This window comes from Panicum hallii, chromosome 6 (genome assembly GCF_002211085.1).
Source record: "Panicum hallii strain FIL2 chromosome 6, PHallii_v3.1, whole genome shotgun sequence".
NCBI lineage: Eukaryota > Viridiplantae > Streptophyta > Magnoliopsida > Poales > Poaceae > Panicum > Panicum hallii.
The window spans coordinates 38,924,690-38,944,969 of NC_038047.1; the positions used below are offsets into that span (position 1 = coordinate 38,924,690).

Consider the following 20,280-nt stretch of genomic DNA (forward strand, 5'->3'; position numbering starts at 1 on the left):
AAGGTAGGTGCGAGGCGGGCAACGGCGGGGGCGGCGACCTTCTACAACAAGTAATGAAGATATAAAATTGTGCCAATTCACTTAGTTTCATATATGTTATTATACTCAATCTAGCCAGACAAGTAATGCAATTATGCTTTTAGTGTGTTGAATATTGAATGTGGCATGGGCTTGTATGATTGGTAGCCACAGCTTGCCACAATTCTCATAGGCAGGTTGGTTAAAGTTATCAAGTGTATGTTCCATTTTTTTGTTTTATTTTTTTCAGCTGGGTCCTGGCTGAAAATCCTAGGAAACTAATCCCAATTGCAAAGTTGTTGAGAATCTTATCAAGACCTATTGATCCAGGGAGAATTAAGAAAATAGTAGCCTAGAAGGTTGATACATAGTACTGTAATTAGCATGTACCTGAAATTAGAAGAGCCAAAAATGGGAAATCAAGGTCCTTGTTCACTAGCCTGACAAGGATCAAACAACATTAACTGCGAGTACAGTGCATGCATACAGTTACAATTATGGTGAAATAAAATGCAATATTTTGTTTAAGTTTGTAAAATGTTATCTTTGGCATAAACATGTTTATCATGCTCTAAGTAATTTAGCTTTGAGTTTTGTTTCTTTCATTCACTACAAGACACCTATTAGCCAATAGGTGAATGATGTGGCATCGAGAAGTAGATAGTTTATAGGTACAAATCTGCTCCTATATTACACAAAAGTAAATATTTCTACATTGGTTGAAAATTGGTTCAAACTTTGAAGTTTTAATATAGAAAAAATCATTAGCTCTTAGCTTATGCTACTATAACAGCATAGTTTAATTGGCACTATAGTAGGATGCCAAGCCAAGAGGTAGCGATGTCTATAGTCTAAACAGATGTGCAAATTTTGATGTACAATCAAAATAAAAATGTCAACCTCGGCAGCGGGCGCGGGGGCCGCGGGGGCCGCGCCCTCGAGCTGAGGTGGCGGCGGCGGCGGCGGTCACGGGGGCCGCGCGCCTGAGGGCCGCGCGGGGCGGAGGCGGCGGCGGGCGCGGGGGCTGCGCGCCCGAGGGCCGCGCGGGCGCGAGGCGGCGGGGGCCTCGGGGGAGCCGCGCGGGGCCGCGGCACAGCGGCGGGGGCAGCGCGGGGCCGAGGCGGAGGCGGCGGCGGCCGCACGGGGCGCCGGCGGTGACGGCGGGGGCGGTGGGCCGGGGGGCTCGGGCGCGGGGGGATCGGAAGCTAGACGTCGAGATCTACTGTGCGTGTGTGGGAGCTAGACAGAGATCCAGCGGCGGTATTAGGGCATGTCTATTTTCGTCGGCCCGCGACTGGCCGACGAAAACGGTCGCTTTGTTTCGTCGGCCAGGTCCCGGCCGACGAAATTACGATCCTTTGTTTCGTCGGCCACATGGAGCCGACGAAAATAGTATCACTTTTTCATCGGCTAGCGTTGGCCGACGAAAATAAACCTAATTTTCGTCGGCTTTTTTGGCCGACGAAATAAATAATATATTTTCGTTGGCTTCCTTTGGGCTAACGAAATTAGTAAAGGCCGACGAAATTGAACGAATTTGGTGCAGTGACATCCCAAAATTTCTATTTTGCACCATTAGAAATTTGGACTTTTGCAACGCTGCGTAATTGTGGCAATAGGGGTCAAATCGTGCCAATATATCTCAATTGCCACGATATGATGGTCCTTGGCAGCCGTGGCAAGTACTTGCGTGGTTTAAACTTTGGGCTACTTTTTTTGTTTCGTTGCAATATATCGGTGTTTTTACCGTCGGCCTACCTAGGGATACCATTAGGTAGGTGATTATTTGGTGAGGGATCGCCAGATCTGGAACTTGAAGGTGAACGCAAGGACACAAGACACAAATTTAGACTCGTTCGGGCCGCTAGAGTAGCGTAATACCCTACATCCTGTTTTGGGGTGTTGTATATTGCGCCCTGCGTTTGGGAGTTGAGTTGCCTGTTGGCTGCTCTCTGTTAGTTCTCTGTTGGTTCTCTCTTGGTTCTCTATCTATCTAGGTATCCCTACCCTCCTTTATATATCCTAGTGATAGGGTTCCTAGTAGGATTACAAGATAGGAGTCCTAATAGGATTACAAAGTTCTAATAGGATTACAGTGGAATCTTAATAGAAATCAGACTTCTTTTTCCTCACGGGTAGCTTTATTGCGGTACCTAGGGATCTATCCCTGACACAGTAGCATCAAATAGAATAAAGGTTTTGTATTTTTCTAAAAGGTTCCAACATTTACCTTTGGTTTGTTATCAATTCAAAAAGGAAAAGAAATAGTTTTTTTAAACTTTGAATCAATCCGTTGGGGATGTTGCACTCATGCTGACTGCATAATATTTTGAAATACGAATAGATTTTCTTTGAGTGAAAAAAGAGTCTCAATCAATTCCTTAAACCTTTTGTTTAGTCCATATTCCAAATAATCTCTTGTTTAATCCCTTGTTAATCCACGCATGGTCCCTATCTATTTCCCTTCCTGATCTGCACTAGCCGAGATTGCCTTCTCAGTTTCTTTTTCCATTCTTTTGCTAATCCGTTTCCTTGGGCCTGTAGCATGCACGTGAGAGCAACGAAGCAACATATTGTCGTTTTATTTTCTACTACGAAAAGGGTTTGTAATAGGGGTCAAATCGTGCCAAACCGTTTGCCGAGAGCAAAATATCGGGCACTCGGCAAAGACCCATTTTGCCGAGTGTAGCCCTCGGCAAAGAACAACACTCGGCAAACAAGTCTTTGCCGAGAGCAAAACACTCGGCAAAAACGAACATTCGGCAAAGAGAGGCTATGCCGAGAGCCCGGCTCTCGGCAAAGAAAGGCGCTCGGCAAAAAGCCGCCATTAGGCACCGGAAGCTAACGGCTGTTATCTTTGCCGAGTGTACTCCACAGGGCACTCGGCAAAGAACCAATTTGCCGAGCACCGGCAAAAGACACTCGGCAAAGAGAGGTCTTTGCCGAGTGTCTGAGCTGATACTCGGCAAACATATTTTATTTTTTTCTTGTTTTTGCAACCAAACTTTTTGTATTGTGATTATACGTTAAGTTGAACTATATATATACAATTTTAGCCCATTACTCTAATTGTTTGGTATATTTAGTCAATTTATTTTATTTGATTGAATTTCTTGAGATAATTCAAATTTGAACTGCGAGTCGATCGAGGAATTGAAAACAGTGAATCGAAAAATTATATTCATATTATTGAGCGTACGTTGATGCCATATCCATGAACGGACAACAAATTTTAAAGATTATGTTCACGACACGTAACCACAAACTTAGGATCCAGTTGTTTTTAAATTCCATAAAACGCAAATTTAGTCAGAAAATTATGAAACTTGTCGTGATGTCATGATATCATATGGTGAGGCTGTGGTAAAATTTTGCGGGCGGGGCGGCGGCGGGCGCGGCGGGCGCGGGCGGCGCGGCGGGCATGGGGGGCGTGCGGTGGCGGGCACGGGCAGGCGCGGCCGGGCGCGGCGGGCGCGGCGGCGGCCGGGCGCGGCGGGCCGGGCGGCGGCGGGCACGGGCGGGCGCGGCGGGCGGGGCGGCGTCGGGGGTGCGGGGCAGGGCGGGCGGGGCGGCGGCGGCGCGTCTGATTGAAGCGCCAAACGGTAAGTCTCTCTAGCTATATCCGAGCCTTTGCCGAGTGCCGCCCACCCTGCCCCCCGCGTCGCCCGTGCCCACCGCGCCGCACGTGCCCTACGCGCCCGCCCCCGCGTCGCCCGTGCCCGCCGCGCCGCACGTGCCCTACGCGCCCGCCCGGGCCCGCCGCGCCGCCGTGCCCGCCGCGCCCCGCCCCCCGCGCCGCTCGTGCCCCCCGCGCCGCGCCGCGCCCCGCCCCCATGCCGCCCGTGCCCCCCTCGCCCACCCGTGCCCGCCGCGCCGCCCCGCCCGCACCCGCCCATTGCCAGCCCCGCCCGCGCCCGCCCCGCCAGTGCCGCCATCCGCCCGTGCCGCGCCTGCCCCGCCCGTGTTGCCGTGCCTGTTCCGCCAGCCACCTCCCTGCCACGACGCACCGGCGCCGCCCGCCCACCCTCGGACCGTCGACGGGAAGGTACGGATGCTAATTACTCTCGTTCGATTTCGAGGCTTAGGAGACTTATGTACAAGACTTAGAGACTTAGCTAGGAGACTTAGTTTGAAGATGTTAGAGACTTAGCTAGGAGTTCACATAGGTAAAAGATTTAGTTAGGAGACTTAGCTAGGAGATGTAGGAGACTTAGGGCAGAACATGTGTAGCACTGTTATTGCTTTGTTTTTCTTTATCGAAACGTCTATTATATGCAATTGATAGTACTCTATGCTATGCTTATTAGAGGATGGAAGACCGTGAGTGGATGTACACGGGCCGCTTAGGTCAGGGTCACGTAACGAATGAATGGATCAACAAGACTGACGCTTTCTTGGAACGGGCATTTGGCGAAGGTCCTTAGCAGCATAGCACTTAACAGAATGTATATCATACGGATTACCAAAGTACGACACTAAAAATATTATACGTGCAAGGATGGATAGTAGGTTTTACCTATCATGGCAGGTTAGCTACCTGCAACTATGTTAAAAGGTCCCTTAAGATGTACAATTTAAACTGCTATCTAACTTTTCAGTGCACGAAGACCACAAACGCAACTCATGTATCCTTAACCAAAATAAAAGACACGCATTAGCACCAAGGCAACGGAAATTCTTGTCAGAAAACTGAGCATTACTACCAAGACACACATCATGAGATCTACCTCCGACCCACTACATGCATCAGGCAACACTACTGCTAAAATATGCCTGAATGTACTGACTATTGACTGTCTAATATATATGAAAAGATAAAATGTTCACAGATGGCATATGCAAAATCACATTGGTTTCAAAAGCTAGCATGCATAAATAATAAATATGCATAAAGAAAGATCAAATTTGTAAATGGGTTCTACAATAGTTACAGTATTATACCTAAGAAATATATTTGGCTGATGAGGTATTGAGGCTCTATATGACGGTCTAAATATATGAGCTGAAGCAACCAATCAGGTCCAAATGCAAATGAGCAGCATATAATTTTGGTCTTGATATGTCAGTCTATACTCCGTAGCCATTTGTTAGTAAACTCAGTAGTGTTTCCTTACTGGTTAAATAATGTATTAATGGGTTTTAGCACTGATCTTGCTGGAACTGCATTAAATAGCAGAGTGGCATGACACTAAGTATTAATAGGTACAAATGAGAATGTAATCAATAATTTCATTTTGGACTGGAAGGAACTGATTAAGGAGTTCAAATAAGGTTCATGGTGCAGCATATCGCATGTCAGCATTAAATAATTAACACTTCCAATAATTCAAAAAACAGCAATGAAAGAAACCACTGAGCACAAGCACCCATCATTAGTTCACCGTCTTCCTAGAAGCAGGAAGCAACAGATGGGACCATTAAGAGCAAATGGAGTGCCCAAGGAATTTTCTTATGGTTTCAACAAAATTGAAGCACAAGCTAACTAATAAACTTGGCAACAATCTCAAAGAACATAACAGGCAATGTGATGTATTACCAAGCAATATCTTATACTACAACTGTGAATATCTTACTTAAATCTATTTTCACAATTTCATAGCTCTGAATGGAACTGGAATTTGTTCCCAATGTTTTTTCTCAAATTAAAAAATACCAATAAAACCTTGGCACACAAGTGTTGGGCTAAATGAATATATGTATGTGTCCTGAAGTGCCTTTTGATTCTTATGTGACATCACAAAGGAATGCTAGTGAGAAGGGGTAAATTTATGGAGGATTATTCAAGGCTGGTCATACACGCAGGACATGGTAATTAGCATAGTCATAGTGTCATGTCCTTCGTAATCTAATGAACCAACGTTTGTAAGGAAACAAGAAGAATTGATAAATTTAACAAAATTCTTGGTAATATCTATGGAAATCAACAATACCTCAAGGATTTGTCAAATGTGTTATTAGATCAGGAAAACTTCCAGCCTTGGTAATCAATAATGATTCCGTATTAGTAGAGGCTACTCATTCAGCACCATCACTCCATATGTGGCATTGGCTTGATTCACATACATCCATGATATTTGACATGTAGTTAACGAACTGATGAAGGAACAAAATGAACATTTGAAGCAAGATATGGAGGCATGTTACCTTAGGCCGTCTTATTGTAATTAATCCAGATACATAGCTAGAAATGCAATCTTTTCGGAATGGAGGGATTAATGTTTCACTGAATTTGTCAACCCATACATTACATTATTATTGCTAAAATAAGACTAGTACAACTTGCGTTTGGGTGTGCTTATCTATAGCACCGACTTTAATACTTTCTAAATGGAGTACTCCCTCCGTCCTAGGGGAAAAACAGTTTTGCTACGAATCTGGACAAACGCTTGCCCAGATTCGTAGCTAGAATTGCATTCTTTTCAGGACGTTTCGTTTCAAACTGCAAATCGTTTTAATTTTTCTATAGACATAATGTAAATCGCATAGGAAAAGCTATATATTTAGAGAAATTCAAAACGATTTACAATTTGTAATTGAGGGAGTAGTTTGTTGCCTTTTAAAGATTTTAAACTTTATATGCTACCACGGTTCATTAAGTCTATTCTATTATGTGGCTTTACCTCTCGATATCCTCTCTCGTTTGGCATGGTCTAAGTTTAAGACCCCATGGAATGGGAGGCGATTAGCTATCACTATTCACTGAAGATGATAAATTCTCCATTCATCACATGAAGCCAATCATCAGGGCAGGGCTTATAGTAGAGAGCAGAGCAGCGGCCCATACACGGACAAAGCGCATGCATGCATGGTTCATGGCCCTGAGAGAGGGGAGGAGAAGGAAGAGTACTAGGTCGCTTACATCACTTGCCTGCAAAAATTAGTTTGAAATAGAAAAAGAAAAATATACATCCTTCTATCGATCATCCAAACTAAATTCTGATTTCATCACAGTTGTTTCTTGAGATAAGAAAAGTATATCGTTGACATCACTTGGAATTTATCCGCTGCGGGCTTGCACCATAGAACGATTTTTTCTGAAACCGTTGGTGGTCAAAACGGTCAGATGGAAGGTGGAGAAAGAGGAAACCTTGGACCTGCATCTCCTTCGTACGGGACGAACGGGAACGGCTCGCTAGGACACAGGCCACCGCCACACCAAGATCACGTCAAGCACTTGTAGAACTCATTGCCGGCCGGTGCCTGACAAAGCATTACATCATCACCCGCACACCCTTGCCTGCATCTTCTGTTTTGCCTACCCGGAGGTCCAAAGTGGGGAACCGATCCTGGCCGAGTGGCCGTCCTGGTTCTTTTTTCCACTTTCAACAAGATTTGTCTAGTTGACCGTAGCGGTACTCTGAAATCTGAACCCTGGTGTAGATGACCTAGTAGATGTCTTGGCTTTTCGGAGTGACAAACTAATGAGGACGTCTCTCTCTGAAATAGTGAAATGCGATATAAAGTACTCACTGGGTATGTATATATAATGCCTGTCATCTTTGATTACTTCTTCATAAATAGCAACAGTAGCTACAAAACTCCCAAATGGCAAATACCAATACATGATGTTCCATGCTGCTATGATGATACAAAGGTTTGACATGGTGTTACTCTCTCTCTCTCTCTCTCTCTCTCTCTCTCTCTCTCTCTCTCTCTCTCTGCTGTTTTTGCAAATAAGTTGGAATTACATTAAACTTGGAAAAGTACATCCCCGTCACAGGAGTCCTGAAGAGGGAGAAAACTACAGCCAGGTTATCTTCTTCTCTTCCGGTGCTTCCCATCGGTCACGGCCACCGCACACAAGTGCAACGAAGACCAGTATGCCGATGAGGGATCCCATCCTTGGACGTTTAATTTGAATTTGTTACGTTCACAAATCTTTCTATTTCGTCCGTACTCATACCGCGGTGAAAAAGGTGTTGAATAAACGTGAATTGACAGAGTATTTGTCTCTGTTCATTTCCAAAGGACCACACACGACGGTTGTTCCACTAAAAAAACTGAAACGATACAAACGTTGTTGTTTGTCCTTTTCATTACGGGAGGACCACCTTTCTTTCACTAAAAAAGAGGTTAGACATTTTCCGCTGACCTCTTATGGGTACACTCTCGTTCTCGTACAAGGAATGAATACATACGATGGCACAAATACATGCAGCAAGCTAGGTGGTTCTGTCTTTCGCCACACTCGCATGTGCCTGCGCGTGCATATGCGGCGAGCTCGCATCCACCCTGAAACTAACGTACACGACATACGAAGGCAAACTCTTTCATTTATTCTTAATCTAGACTAGAGGTGCGTGTAGACGCGTAGTTTGTATAATAACATACATGCATATATTTTACTAAGTACCCCGTTTGGAGCCTTTCTATGTGAATGGGCGAATATATTCTCCCACAAGCAATGCAAAAGCCTCTGGTAATTACCAGCTAATTTACCACCACGCTGGACACGCAAAGCTTTGCTGGCTGCAATCTGTCTGGGGGTTTGATTACTAATTAGAAGTACTAAATATAAATTAATTATAAAACTAATTGCATAGACGAATCTATTAAACCTAATTAGACTTAATAGATTCATCTCGCGAATTAGCCTCTATCTATGTAATTAGTTTTATAATTACCCTATATTTAGCCTTCCTAATTAGTATTCGAAGATTCGATGTGATAAGAATTGGAAGAAAAGAAAGTCCAGCTGCACTTGGATCTAACGCACCGTGCCAAATTGGGATACCATATAGAATCCGCTGTCTCTCCTGGGCGGTCGAAACGGTGCCCGGTGAACCTGACAAGTGACAAAGCAAAGCAACCTGGGTACAAGGACAGAGTGGTTGGAAGACCAAAGCTTGTACTGGTTGTCGCTTCCCTTAGAGGCTTAGAGCTGTTTTGTTTTAGGAGGGAAAAAAAGAGAGAGAGAAACAGTAGGTCACTTTCATGTAACGTGGATCAGCCGTGGCGAAGCTTGCACCTGAAGTCAGACAGCACGAACGTCATTATTGTATTTTGTGTACGACGATGCTGGAGGTCGATCTACAGACCTTAATGCAGACGCGTAATAGAAATTAAGGATGCAAACAACAGTGAAACAGCTCGGTTGATTTACTTTAGTGAAATAATTCGTCCATGTCAAGGTAGTCCCGGCCCTTTTGTCTTATTAGTTTTCTAGTTGTTTTCTCAAGAAACAGCTGTAGGTACACGCGACTCACAGTAGACCCTTTTGTCCTGCCTACAGTAGATGTCGTATTGTACGGGACAAATTTATTTCTTTTGTCTTGGACAGTTAATTAGTTTATCAAGATGCTCTGCTTTTGTCACAGTAGTATACTAAGTAGTATAAATAAGCTGGTGTCGTATTGTATATGCTTAGTATACTAAGTAGTTTATCACAGTAGTATAACTAAGCTGGTGTCGTATTGTATTGGTTGTATGGTCCTCGCATTTTTCCTTTTGATAATACATGCTCTGTTTTTTTTACAAGATGCATTTTGTTAGTATTTGACCAAAAATTACTTCAATAATTTCTCATCTAATGTAAACTTGTAATCATAAAAGCATTCGAATATGAATCTTCTGACATCAAGTTTGTATAACACAAATATATATATTACTACCCAAAAAGAATGCAATTCTAGATTTTGATTGAGTCAAACTTCTTTAACTAAGTTTATAGAAAATATTATCAACACTTATGATTCTAAATAGGTATATTGCGAAAATATATTTCATGATGAATCTAATTATAATTACTTAACATTTAGATAATATTATTTTTTATATTTAGTCAGAATTGAGATAGAATTTCATCATTTCTGAAACGGAGGGAGCAGTAGAGAAACCGTTGGTAAATGTTTGTTCTAACGAAATGATAGAAATCTTATATAAATATAAAAACGGAGTAATATAGTACACTAGTTTAAAGGGAAAACAAACCATCCCAGGCGGTGGCGGTAAAGGGACAGGTGACGCCCCAGAGGCAAATGGAAGACTACTAACTCTTAATCTCAGAAGCAGCCACATCATCAAGCACCCATAAATGATTTTATTGTCTAATAAGATATTATTACACGAACAAGCATCTTGTTGACTTGCCCTGTACGTTCCGTGCCAACATTGGCATACCAGGGCAACACATTCAACTGTCCCGTCCGTATAAATAAGCAATGCGCGCCGATCACCAAACTGACTATTACCTCCGGCTGTGAACTAACCCTGCTCTTCCTCTCCTCGGCTCCAATGGCGTCCCGTGCTCTAGCTGCCGCCGCCCACCTCGCCTGCGCCTTCGGCGCGGCGCTCTACTGGGCGGCCGGACACGCGGGCCACACCACCACCGCACTCCCGTGTGGCGACGTCCATGCGAGCGCCGCCGCCGCTACGCCCCTGCTCCTCCTCCTCGTGGCCACCACCTACTTCCTCGCCGTGGCCCTGGTCTACCTCGAGCTCGCCGTGGCGGCCAACCCTAGCCTGGTCGCGGCGCGGAGGCTCGCCGCGGCCACGGCCAGCGCCGCCGCCGTCACGTCACTGCTTGCACTGTCTGCCGCCGTGTACGGAGGGCTCCGGCCGCATGAAATTTAAGGGCTGTCACACCTTGAGGCGCGTTGCTGCATCCTGTGCGGGTTACACTGCCATCGTGTCAGTACGGGCTCTGCACTTTGTGCGCGCCTTTTTTATTTTTTGAGATCGTGCCTGATTGTTCTGTGCGTGTGAGAGAGACGCTGGTTTGGATTGCGTGTGTGAGTGTGAGAGAGACGTCGTTTGATCTTGAACAGGGTGGGTGCCTGTCTGCTTGGTGACACCCTCGACGACATCCTATTATCAGAGTAAGTTGAAAAAAAAACAAATATAAAGTTGGGCCTACTATCAGTAGCCCATTGTACCTGGGCCTTATAGGCAGTTGGGCCCTTCATAGGACAAATTGGCACAGGGTACGAGTGTTGGAAAAGGCCCGTTTCTACTTTTTTTTTGACCCGTTTTTACTCGTGCCCTTGAGTTCGTGAAACGTTTCCAGTTTCCATGTCATGTCCATGGTCCCGCCACCAAGGCTTGTTGGCTTTGTGAAGAAGATTGATAATTGAGGGAGAATCTGAATTTACATTCGCTCGCTACTTATCTTCGTGGCGATCAATCTAACTAGCTGCTCCACGTGCCTGAGCCCCACTAATATTTATTTTCATTTTCCTTTCCGTGTGGCTCCACCTCACGCACCTAGCCCGTAGGGACGATGATGCCGGGAGGCAGCTCGAGCTCTGCCTGATGCGCGCGGCCGTCGGAGGCAGCTCGGGCTCGGTGACTGTGCGTGGCTCAGCGTTTTTTATTCTTTTAAATTTTTACTACTCCCTCTGTTTTTATTAGATGTTGTATTTAGATTTTCTGAACGTCAGAGAAGGATGTCGTGGTTCTATCTGGTCTCTCAGGTGCTTTGATGGAAGAGACGTGGAATTAAAGGGTGCTGCTGCATGCACGTCCCGATTGGTCCGAATAAACGTAAGAGCAACAACAATAGTTTAGCCCGCTGCCGACTACAAGAGTTTACTATGTCATCTAAAGTTAATATTGTAATCAACAAATATAATAGATTGGCTATTATGTTGGCTAAAAGAGTGTTGCGTAATTAATATTAGACCCACTTGCATACTCTCATTCTCTCATCTCATTCTGGGAATTTGTGCTATAGCCAGTTATGAGCTGGCTACTATCCTACAGCCAGCTCCTTCTCTCTCTTCTCTCTTCTCTCCTCCACCTCAGCATAAATATAATAAAATAAGGCTTATAGCCAGCTGACCAGATCTTATTGTACCTGCTCTAATTGGTTTGCATTGCTGTGCAGCTTGCATGCGTGGGGAAACCGATGCGTCATTAATCGGAGAGAGCGTTTATCAAGAATGATTAACTCATGAGAGAGTAGTCTTCTTGGTCCGTGCACCGAAGCCAAATACCACATCTAATAAGTTTGGTTCGCTGCCTCAGTTGCCACAGTTTGCCACGGCTAAGGTTAGACAGGTTTGACCGAGTTAGACGTGCGTTTGGTTTGTATCCATATTTGTGGCAAGATTTTTCTTCTACTGTGTAGGTCCCACTCGTCAATGACTTATAAAAGTGTGGCAAGATTCCCTTAGGCATGCCAAGGTGTGGCGTAGAATTTCAGCGCCTAACCTTAGCTTAGCCAGGTATGGTAGAAAATATGTGGCAATTTTTGGCACTTTAGGCATACAACCAAACATGCATAACAAAGTTGGTGCCTAACTTTGTTGAATAAATTAGTATAGCGTTGTCTTCAATTTTCTTGTTGTGAGCATGACAATATTCTTATTTGAATTTGTGATAAAAAATTATCTCACAAGAAATTATACGTACAAAGTATGCATAAAAGTTGTTTGCAAAAACTTTTAGCAATATTTTCGCTTAAAAGATGTATGAAAAAGTTTGTACGTCAAAGTTGTATATATAAGTTTATAACTTCTTGAAAATAAAAAGTAGTGGAAAATAAAACTTTCCGAGAAAGAAAAATCTGGAGTTGTCTGGTGGATCGCCGGGAGTTCCGCTGGCGCGCACTCGCTAATTAGAAATTCCCAGAATTGAGTCATTTTAGGGTGTGTTCGTTTCCTCCTCTTTAAAGTTTAGACCCATCACATCAAAGAGAATCTTGCTATTTAGAAGTATTAAATAAAATCTGTTTATAAATTTTTTTTGCACAGATGGGTGCTAATTCGCGAGACAAATTTAATGAGCCTAATTAATCCATAATTTACCACAGCGATGCTACAGTAATCATCCGCTAATCATGGACTAATATACCTCATTAGATTCGTCTCGCGAATTAGCCTTGGGATTCTGCAATTAGTTTTGTAATTAGATTTTATTTAATACTTCTAAATGACAAGATTCTCTTTGACGTGACACCTCTAAACTTTAGACCCTAGGAAATGAAAGGGCACAGATTTTATTTAATGCTTCTAAATAGCAAGATTCTCTTTGATGTGACGGATCTAAACTTTAGAGGGTAGGAAAGGAAGAGAGCCCAAGTTGTTATAGTTTCCAGTTTTTTTCTCGTTCTGTTTCCTGTCAGATCCACTCACTCAACAAAAGAATCGAGTTATTACGACTTACAAGATAAAAAAAATATCATTGAAAATATATCACTTCAGTTGGTAACCGAGCCATCGTGACGCATCCGCTGACACAAGCTATCATCCGCCGCAGCCCGGCAGCCGTGCATGGATAACGAAAATTTCAACGAGGATCTACGCCAATTACTTTTTAAGGATCGAGTCCAAGCCTCCAAAGCTACAAGCTAGGAGTAAATGTCAAACGGGGTTGACTACATCGACGATCCAGAACAAGTCAACCACGCGGCTCTGTTCAGAACCTGTGGTGCTTGCTGCGAACTGTCGGCAGTTGTGGAGTAGGCGATTGGCCTGCGCTGTGCGGGGAGGAGAACCACCGGGATGAGTCTAGCCGCGCGTAGGACCGTGGCGCGTGAGGAACAGTCTACCCGCGCATCGCCCTCCCATTTACGAGGGGCCGTAGCGACGTCTACGTGCGTCCCGTCCCAGCCCAACCCACGTCGCGTTACCAGAAGCGGCCAGGCTCGGAGACCGACTAGTCCACGTCCGTGGAGCAAGCGCGGAGGAGCACGTCCGCTCCCAAGTTGCGAGGCCTCCTTGAGCTCCCTCGCTCCTGCGATTCTTGGTCCCGGCAGACCAAAAACCACCCACCCACCCACCCACAGGGGTGGACCATCCAAGCGATGCGCCGCCGCCGCCCGTCCGGATCGCGCGTGCCGCCGTGGCGACGCGGGCCCTGCCCAAGCGCCGAGCCGCGGCATGCCCCCGCGGCTCTGCCCGTCGCACGGACCACACGGTTTCCGCAGTCTCCAAACGGTTTAAACGCAGAGGAACCTTCTCCGTGCCGCCGCCGCGGCGAGGTCAAGTCAGCTGAGCAGCCTGAGCTCCCCACTCCAGCAGCACGGCAGCTCGCTCGCGCGCCCGCCACGGTACCAGAGCCCAGGCCACCCCCTACAAATACGTACGCGTGCGGCCGCCCACCTGGCAGACCACACCGCGCGGGCCACGAGAAACCTTCCCCTCCCCCATGGCGATCCGGATGAGCAACAACGTGATCGTCGCGCTGAACGCGGTGACGCTGCTGCTCTCGGTCCCCGTGCTCGCCGCGGGCGTCTGGCTGCGGTCCCGCGCCGACGGCACCGGGTGCGACCACTTCCTCTCCACCCCGACCGTCGCGCTGGGCGCCGCGCTCGCGGCCGTCTCCCTCGCGGGGCTCGCCGGCGCCTGCTGCCGCGCCACCTGGCTGATCTGGCTCTACCTCCTCGCCATGCTCGCGCTCGTCGCCGCGCTGCTCTGCTTCACCGCCTTCGCCTTCACCGTCACCAGCAGGGGCGCCGGGGCGGGGAGCGGGGGCGGGGACTACTCCGCCTGGCTGCGGCGCCACGTCGAGGGCAGCAGGAGCTGGGCCCGGGTCCGGAGCTGCCTCGCCGTCGCCGGCGTCTGCAAGCGCCTCGAGAAGGACGGCGGCAAGAGCAAGAAGGCGGCGGCGGCGGCGCTGGGCCGCGGCCTGTCGCCGGTCGAGTTCGGGTGCTGCAGGCCGCCCGCGAGCTGCAACTTCACGTACGCGGGGGGCGGGGAGTGGACCAGGCCCGCCGGGAGGGGCCCCGCGCCGCCGGCCGACCCGGACTGCGCCAGGTGGGACAACGACGACGACAAGGTCTGCTACGGGTGCCGGTCGTGCAAGGCCGGCGTGGAGGGCGCGCTCAGGCGGGACTGGAAGCGCGCCGCCGTCATCAACGCCGTCTTCCTCGCCTTCATCGTCGTCGTCTGCGCCCTCAGCTGCTGCGCCTTCAGGAACAGCCGCCGGGACAACTTCGCCTACCACAGCAGCCGCGGCGGATGGAGACGCGCCGGAGACGCCTAATCCAACTGGAGAATCATCAGTTGCTGCTACTGCAGCAGCCTGTAGGTCTCCAATGATTAGTTTAGCTTAGCATTTGTAGCTTGTATAGTTGTGCTATAGCACTTGCTGTCTGTGTGATCAGTGTCTCAGTGGTAGGATCTGGATTTCTTAATTTCCTTTTCCGCTTTGTTCATGCAAATAATCAGCCTTCCTTATAGCTGGTCAGCCTTCTAGACGGGAATGGCTCTCCAGAACCCTGTTTGGAGCGGAACAATTCGGCCAATAGCAACTCTTATGCCATTCTCCCCCTGAATCACTTCTCTGTTTGAATATGTTTGAACCTTGCAACAGTGGGGCTGGAAGATATCAGACATCAGACCGTTGTATGTCATAGGGGATTAGCATATCCTATAGAAATCATTCGCTACATTGTTAGAAACATTGTTTTTGGACACAATTAAGCTGCTACTGAGGGCACTTGGGCCGTATCTCGTGTCTCGGGCTATACAACTGCCATCTAGATCATCTCTAAATTTTGATGCAGCCCAACAAATCCACTCAAATCAGCCCATTGAGTAGCTAAAGTCCATTGGCCAGCCCAGTTGTGCCATTCATTTATTAAATAGGTGGAAGAATTTGCTGGTTGAAACTAAATACTTTGCCTTTTTTTTGAGAGAAACAGGAGGGGCACGCCGCTACTGGAATTTATTAAAAGAAAAAAGTAGCTATACAGAAGAGGAAAAGAACAAAGCTAAAAACGAAGAAAAGTAACTAAATATTTTGCCTTGCTTTATGCACCAGCTGAACAGAGTTGCTTCCCTTTGATAGAAACATGTCTAGATCGTATAGGATGAGCTCTTCTTTCCCTTCCTCTCTTCCTCTCTCCGTTGTAAATAATTTTTAATTTTCTTTTTTTAAAATTTAAAATTTTTAATTATTGTATATAGAGCTATTCGTTAACTAGAACATTAAACGCGCTCGCGCCCTATCACAATTCTAATATTGGGTATGGAAATATCTATAATAAAATAACAGCATATTTTGGAAGTATGGTAATACAACCAGCAAGATTATGTATAGTTATAGGTTACATGTTTATATCTTATGATAAGAATTTATAGTTACCAAATAATTTAGCTATACTGATCCAGATGAGGAGAATAGTGAATCTGTTTATAGCCATGAGCTTAACAAACACATGTATTCCTAAAAAAAGGAAAAAGTATGTATCGGTCTAGTTTTTTAAGATCATCAGACTTCACACCAGACACATAAAAGGATGATTGAAACGGGTACATACAAAATGGATGCGATAATCAAACTAAAAAAAGATCAGGATAAGACCTCCCCTTCTAGCTATATATGCATCCTCGCTTGGGCTGTAAAGAAAAAAACTATATGAATCATGTCACTTGGTTCTATATAATTAGGACATGCAAAAGACTGGTTACCCAGATCTCGTCCAAAATATTAGAATATGTATGCAAACTAATGAGTAAAAATGATGCAAGAAATTACCTAATTTTAGTATAGACATCTGCACTATTATTTTCATCATCATCTCCGCCATCACCTTCCTGGCAGTTTTTTTTGCTAGAAGATGAGCGAGACCGATAAGTACATATAAAAATTTATATTTTATTTCTGTTACACAATCGATAAAAACTAAAAAAATAGAATATTAGTGGACCTAACTTTTCTTTGTAATATATTTCTTTGTCTTGTTTGTAGAATCATCAGATGCATTTGCATTGAAAGCAACAACAATGCCTTATGACAAAATACACTCAAAACAAGCAATTAAGGTCACTGCAACTCAGCTACTCGTGTGGTTATCACAGACAGACTACTGCACCATGCCTAAATTAGCTGCAAGTTTTTTTTTCAAGTTGACTAAATACATCAAGGGCAGGTCTAATCACATATTTTTTACTTCTTGCGTGTATAAGAAAAAACATATTAGTAACTCAAAATTTGTCGTACAATATTGAAATGATGTGTTGGTGTTTTCTTTCATTAATATGTTATCTAACCTGCTGGTAAGGGGCATAAGTTCATATATTCTTTTAGGAATAACAAATGATACATTATAAATATTAAGTTGAACCAGATACACCCGGCAACAGCGCAAATCGTCTACGTCCGAGCAGCAACAAAGTCGAGCGAGGGGGCCAGCCGCTGCGTCATGAGTCCTCTGAAGCACAACACACACCGATTCCGTGAAGTGAGTGTAGCTTAGCTGATAAGGTTTCTTATGGCGGAAACTGCTCATCCGGATTTGATATCGTAGACTTGACATGGGTTCTCCTATTTTTCTGGATTATTCCAATATTTAACTGGCGCTATTCTTTCAGTGGTAGACGACATGCCTATCGACAGCGAGGCGCCTGTGTAGACTTCCGGTTTCAGTATTTCGGAGATACTTATATGGGTAGAGTTGCGTACGTATATTTTTGAAGTGAGTATGCGTTGTATATAAATATCTGCGTCTTTACTGTATTTTGAAAAAAAAACGAGCACGAATTCCACACAGCAGACCATCTCGGTGCTGATGAGTGGAACATCGTTGTGTGTCTTATTCCACTGTATTAAGCACTCTAGCGTTGTACAGTTGTACGGTTCTTGCATATAAAAAAGAAGCATGCATTTTCTATTTTCTTTTTGAAGGGGAGTGTGCAGTTCCTATTGGCTGCAGCCTTTTAGACTTGCAGTTGCAGCGCTCGGAGCCGGAGAGCTCGCGTGGGGCGCCACGCGTCGCGGGAAGTCCGGAGGGAGCTCCAAACGCCAGCATCTTTTAAGAAACCCAATAAATCTTCAATTTCCTGAAGCGTATAAGTTTTATTTAAATGAGAAAAATGGATGACGAGCATTTGATGTTGATCAGTGGCAATCCGGTTTTTCATGTAGTAAGTTCGAAAGGTAAGCTTTGTTAACTTTTCAGCAGTTTTAGTTTTATATTACCGTTCTTTTTCCTGGCAAACCAGAGTTTCGTTCCCTAATGAATCAAATCGAATAAACATCGTATAGTATATTAGTAGATATGAAAGTTTCACATGAGATCCCCAACTGAATTTCTTCTTTGGAAAAAAAAAGTAGTATCTAAACATACAGCAGCACCACATAAATTTATTCACCAAATTTGAAATATACATGTCCAGCGAAAGTACGGCCCAGTGCTCGCTCATATTCTTGTGCACATCACTAAGCCCACACTACCATATATGAAATCCATTTTCAACGTCGACGGCGATAGATCCATAGCTGCAGAACCTGCAGCCAAAACTTGTCGACATGCCAGTACACCCAGCCCCTCCCGTTACCCCACAGCAGCATGGTCGCAGCTACAATGGCCAAACCCGAAACGACCCCTACCTCAACTGACAAAAATTCCCAGTTCAGCTCTTTTGAAGAGCCCGGTGTAGCAGCGGCTGATGGTGCATGGTTCGTCTCACACAGCCGTGCTAGAGGCTTCCCACACAGCCTGTCGTTCCCCAGAAATGAGGTGTTTGGGAACGTCAAGAACTGGCTGGACTGCGGTATCATCCCTGACAGGTGGTTGTAGGAGAGGTTGAGCACCTCGAGGAATGACATCGCCGCCATTGCGGGTGGGATCTCCCCGGAGAGCTGGTTGTAGGAGAGGTCAAGTGACTCCAGCTGCAGCATGTTCGCGATCCTGGGAGGGATCTCGCCGGTGAAGGAGTTCCTGGACAGGTTGAGCTGCTTGAGAAACTTCAGGTCGCCGATCGCGTTGGGGATGACACCCATGAAACTGTTGTTGGAGAGATCGATGTACATGAAGACTGAAAGTATCTGTACCAGTGTTGTTTCTTGCCCCTTGAGGGAGACCGTGACCGATTCCCTGTAGTATGGACTTGAGGGAGACCATGACCCATTCCCTCGAGGTGATGTTGCAATAATTTCAACATACATGGTGGGAGCTCCTGGAGAAATCACCATCATAGCCTTGAACTGCTTGAGGAACCGTGCAGGTATGCTACCGTTAAAATAATTTGAAGAAAGGTCCAGAACCTGCAGCTCTGGGAAGAAAGGATGCGTCTGTTTTTTCATCTCGTAATCAATGGGACCATGAAACCTGTTTGACTTCAGAACAAGCACTTTCAACAAAGGCAGAACTCCTAGCCACTCTGGATACGTATCCACTATCAGGTTGTTCCCGAGGTCCAGGACTTGTAGCATTTGACAGTTGATCATAGACACCGGCAATTTTCCTTCCAACTTGTTGCCGTTGAGATCTATTATTTGAAGGGCACATTCATTGATGATGTCTTGAGGCAAGGGTCCATGGAAATTGTTACCTCTTAGATTCAGTATCTCAAGACCCTCGTTGTGTTTCAACAAACAGGGTGGTATTAATCCGCTGAAGCTGTTAAAAGAAAGGTCTAGAACTTCAATATAAGTTGCACTGCAGATCAAATGGGAAACTTCTCCAATAAGGCTGTTGTTTGCCAATGACAGGGATGTAGCAGAGCTAATGCATGACCAAAACTCAGGCATGATAGAAGAATTGAAATGGTTATTGGAGTAGTCCCATGAGAAAGTTCCCCATGGGGGTAGTGGGAGAGCCCCCTCAATCTTGTTGGAATGGAGATCAAAATCACGAACTGACGCATTCGATAGATTTGTATTAACGCTGGTAAATGAATTATGAGAGAGGTTAAGATCAAAAATTCCAATTCCCCATATCCAATCAGGTATGTGCCCACCAATATTGTTGCTTGAGAGGTCTAATTGAGAAATGCTTCTCTGGTGCATCAAGAATTTAGGTACATATGATAGGTTACATGATGCCAACCTCAAATTCCAAATAATTGGATATTCTGCGTAGGAGTGATTACTATCTTCATCTACAACAGACAACTTATTATAAGATAATGATAGATAGTAGAGCATCTTGTAATTTTTTATGAAGCTTAGGTCCACAGTTCCAGTGAGATTATTTGATGAAAGATCGAGCAATTCTAGTCCTACAAATTTTGACAACAGTTTTGGGAGAGGTCCTTCTAGTTTGTTTGAACTAACATCGATCTGTGTCAAACTAGAAGATATATTGGGATACAATAGAAAATTTCCTGTGAAATTGTTTTGCGAGAGATATAGACACTCCAAAGAAGGGTGAGAAAACAGAGATGCAGGTATCGCACCACTTATCGAGTTGTAACTAAGAATAATTTGGGTTAGGTTGTGTAGAGAAAGGTAGCCATCTGAAGGTAATGAACCAGTTAGGTTGTTACCTGACAAGTCAACCGACGAAATCATTGGCCACTGAGAAAAGGACGGGATGGGACCATAGAGCAGGCAATTAGATAGGTCCAATTCAGTTAGATTTCGGAGGCTGCC

The 20,280-nt window shown here is 45.3% G+C and overlaps 2 protein-coding genes across 2 annotated transcripts; one reads left to right on the forward strand and one right to left on the reverse strand.

Annotated features, from left to right (window-relative positions):
- Positions 1-13,765: 13,765 nt before the first annotated feature.
- On the forward strand, positions 13,766-15,254 carry LOC112897281 (tetraspanin-8-like). The gene has a single exon (XM_025965554.1). It carries the CDS (start codon positions 14,107-14,109, stop codon positions 14,941-14,943), a length of 837 nt encoding a protein of 278 aa, XP_025821339.1. The 5' UTR covers positions 13,766-14,106; the 3' UTR covers positions 14,944-15,254.
- Positions 15,255-17,058: 1,804 nt separating this feature from the next.
- Positions 17,059-18,990, reverse strand: LOC112898297 (receptor-like protein 9DC1). The gene is made up of 3 exons (XM_025966648.1): positions 18,295-18,990; positions 17,884-17,894; positions 17,059-17,116 (listed from the first exon to the last, which is right to left on the reverse strand). The coding sequence occupies exons 1-3, from the start codon at positions 18,988-18,990 to the stop codon at positions 17,059-17,061; spliced, it is 765 nt and encodes a 254-aa protein (XP_025822433.1).
- Between the last annotated feature and the right edge of the window lie 1,290 nt (positions 18,991-20,280).

Excerpts from the sequence above, each read along its gene's own strand:
- LOC112897281 (XM_025965554.1), top strand. The coding sequence starts at position 14,107 with ATGGCGATCCGGATGAGCAACAACGTGATCGTCGCGCTGAACGCGGTG.
- LOC112898297 (XM_025966648.1), bottom strand. The coding sequence starts at position 18,990 with ATGAAAAAACAGACGCATCCTTTCTTCCCAGAGCTGCAGGTTCTGGAC.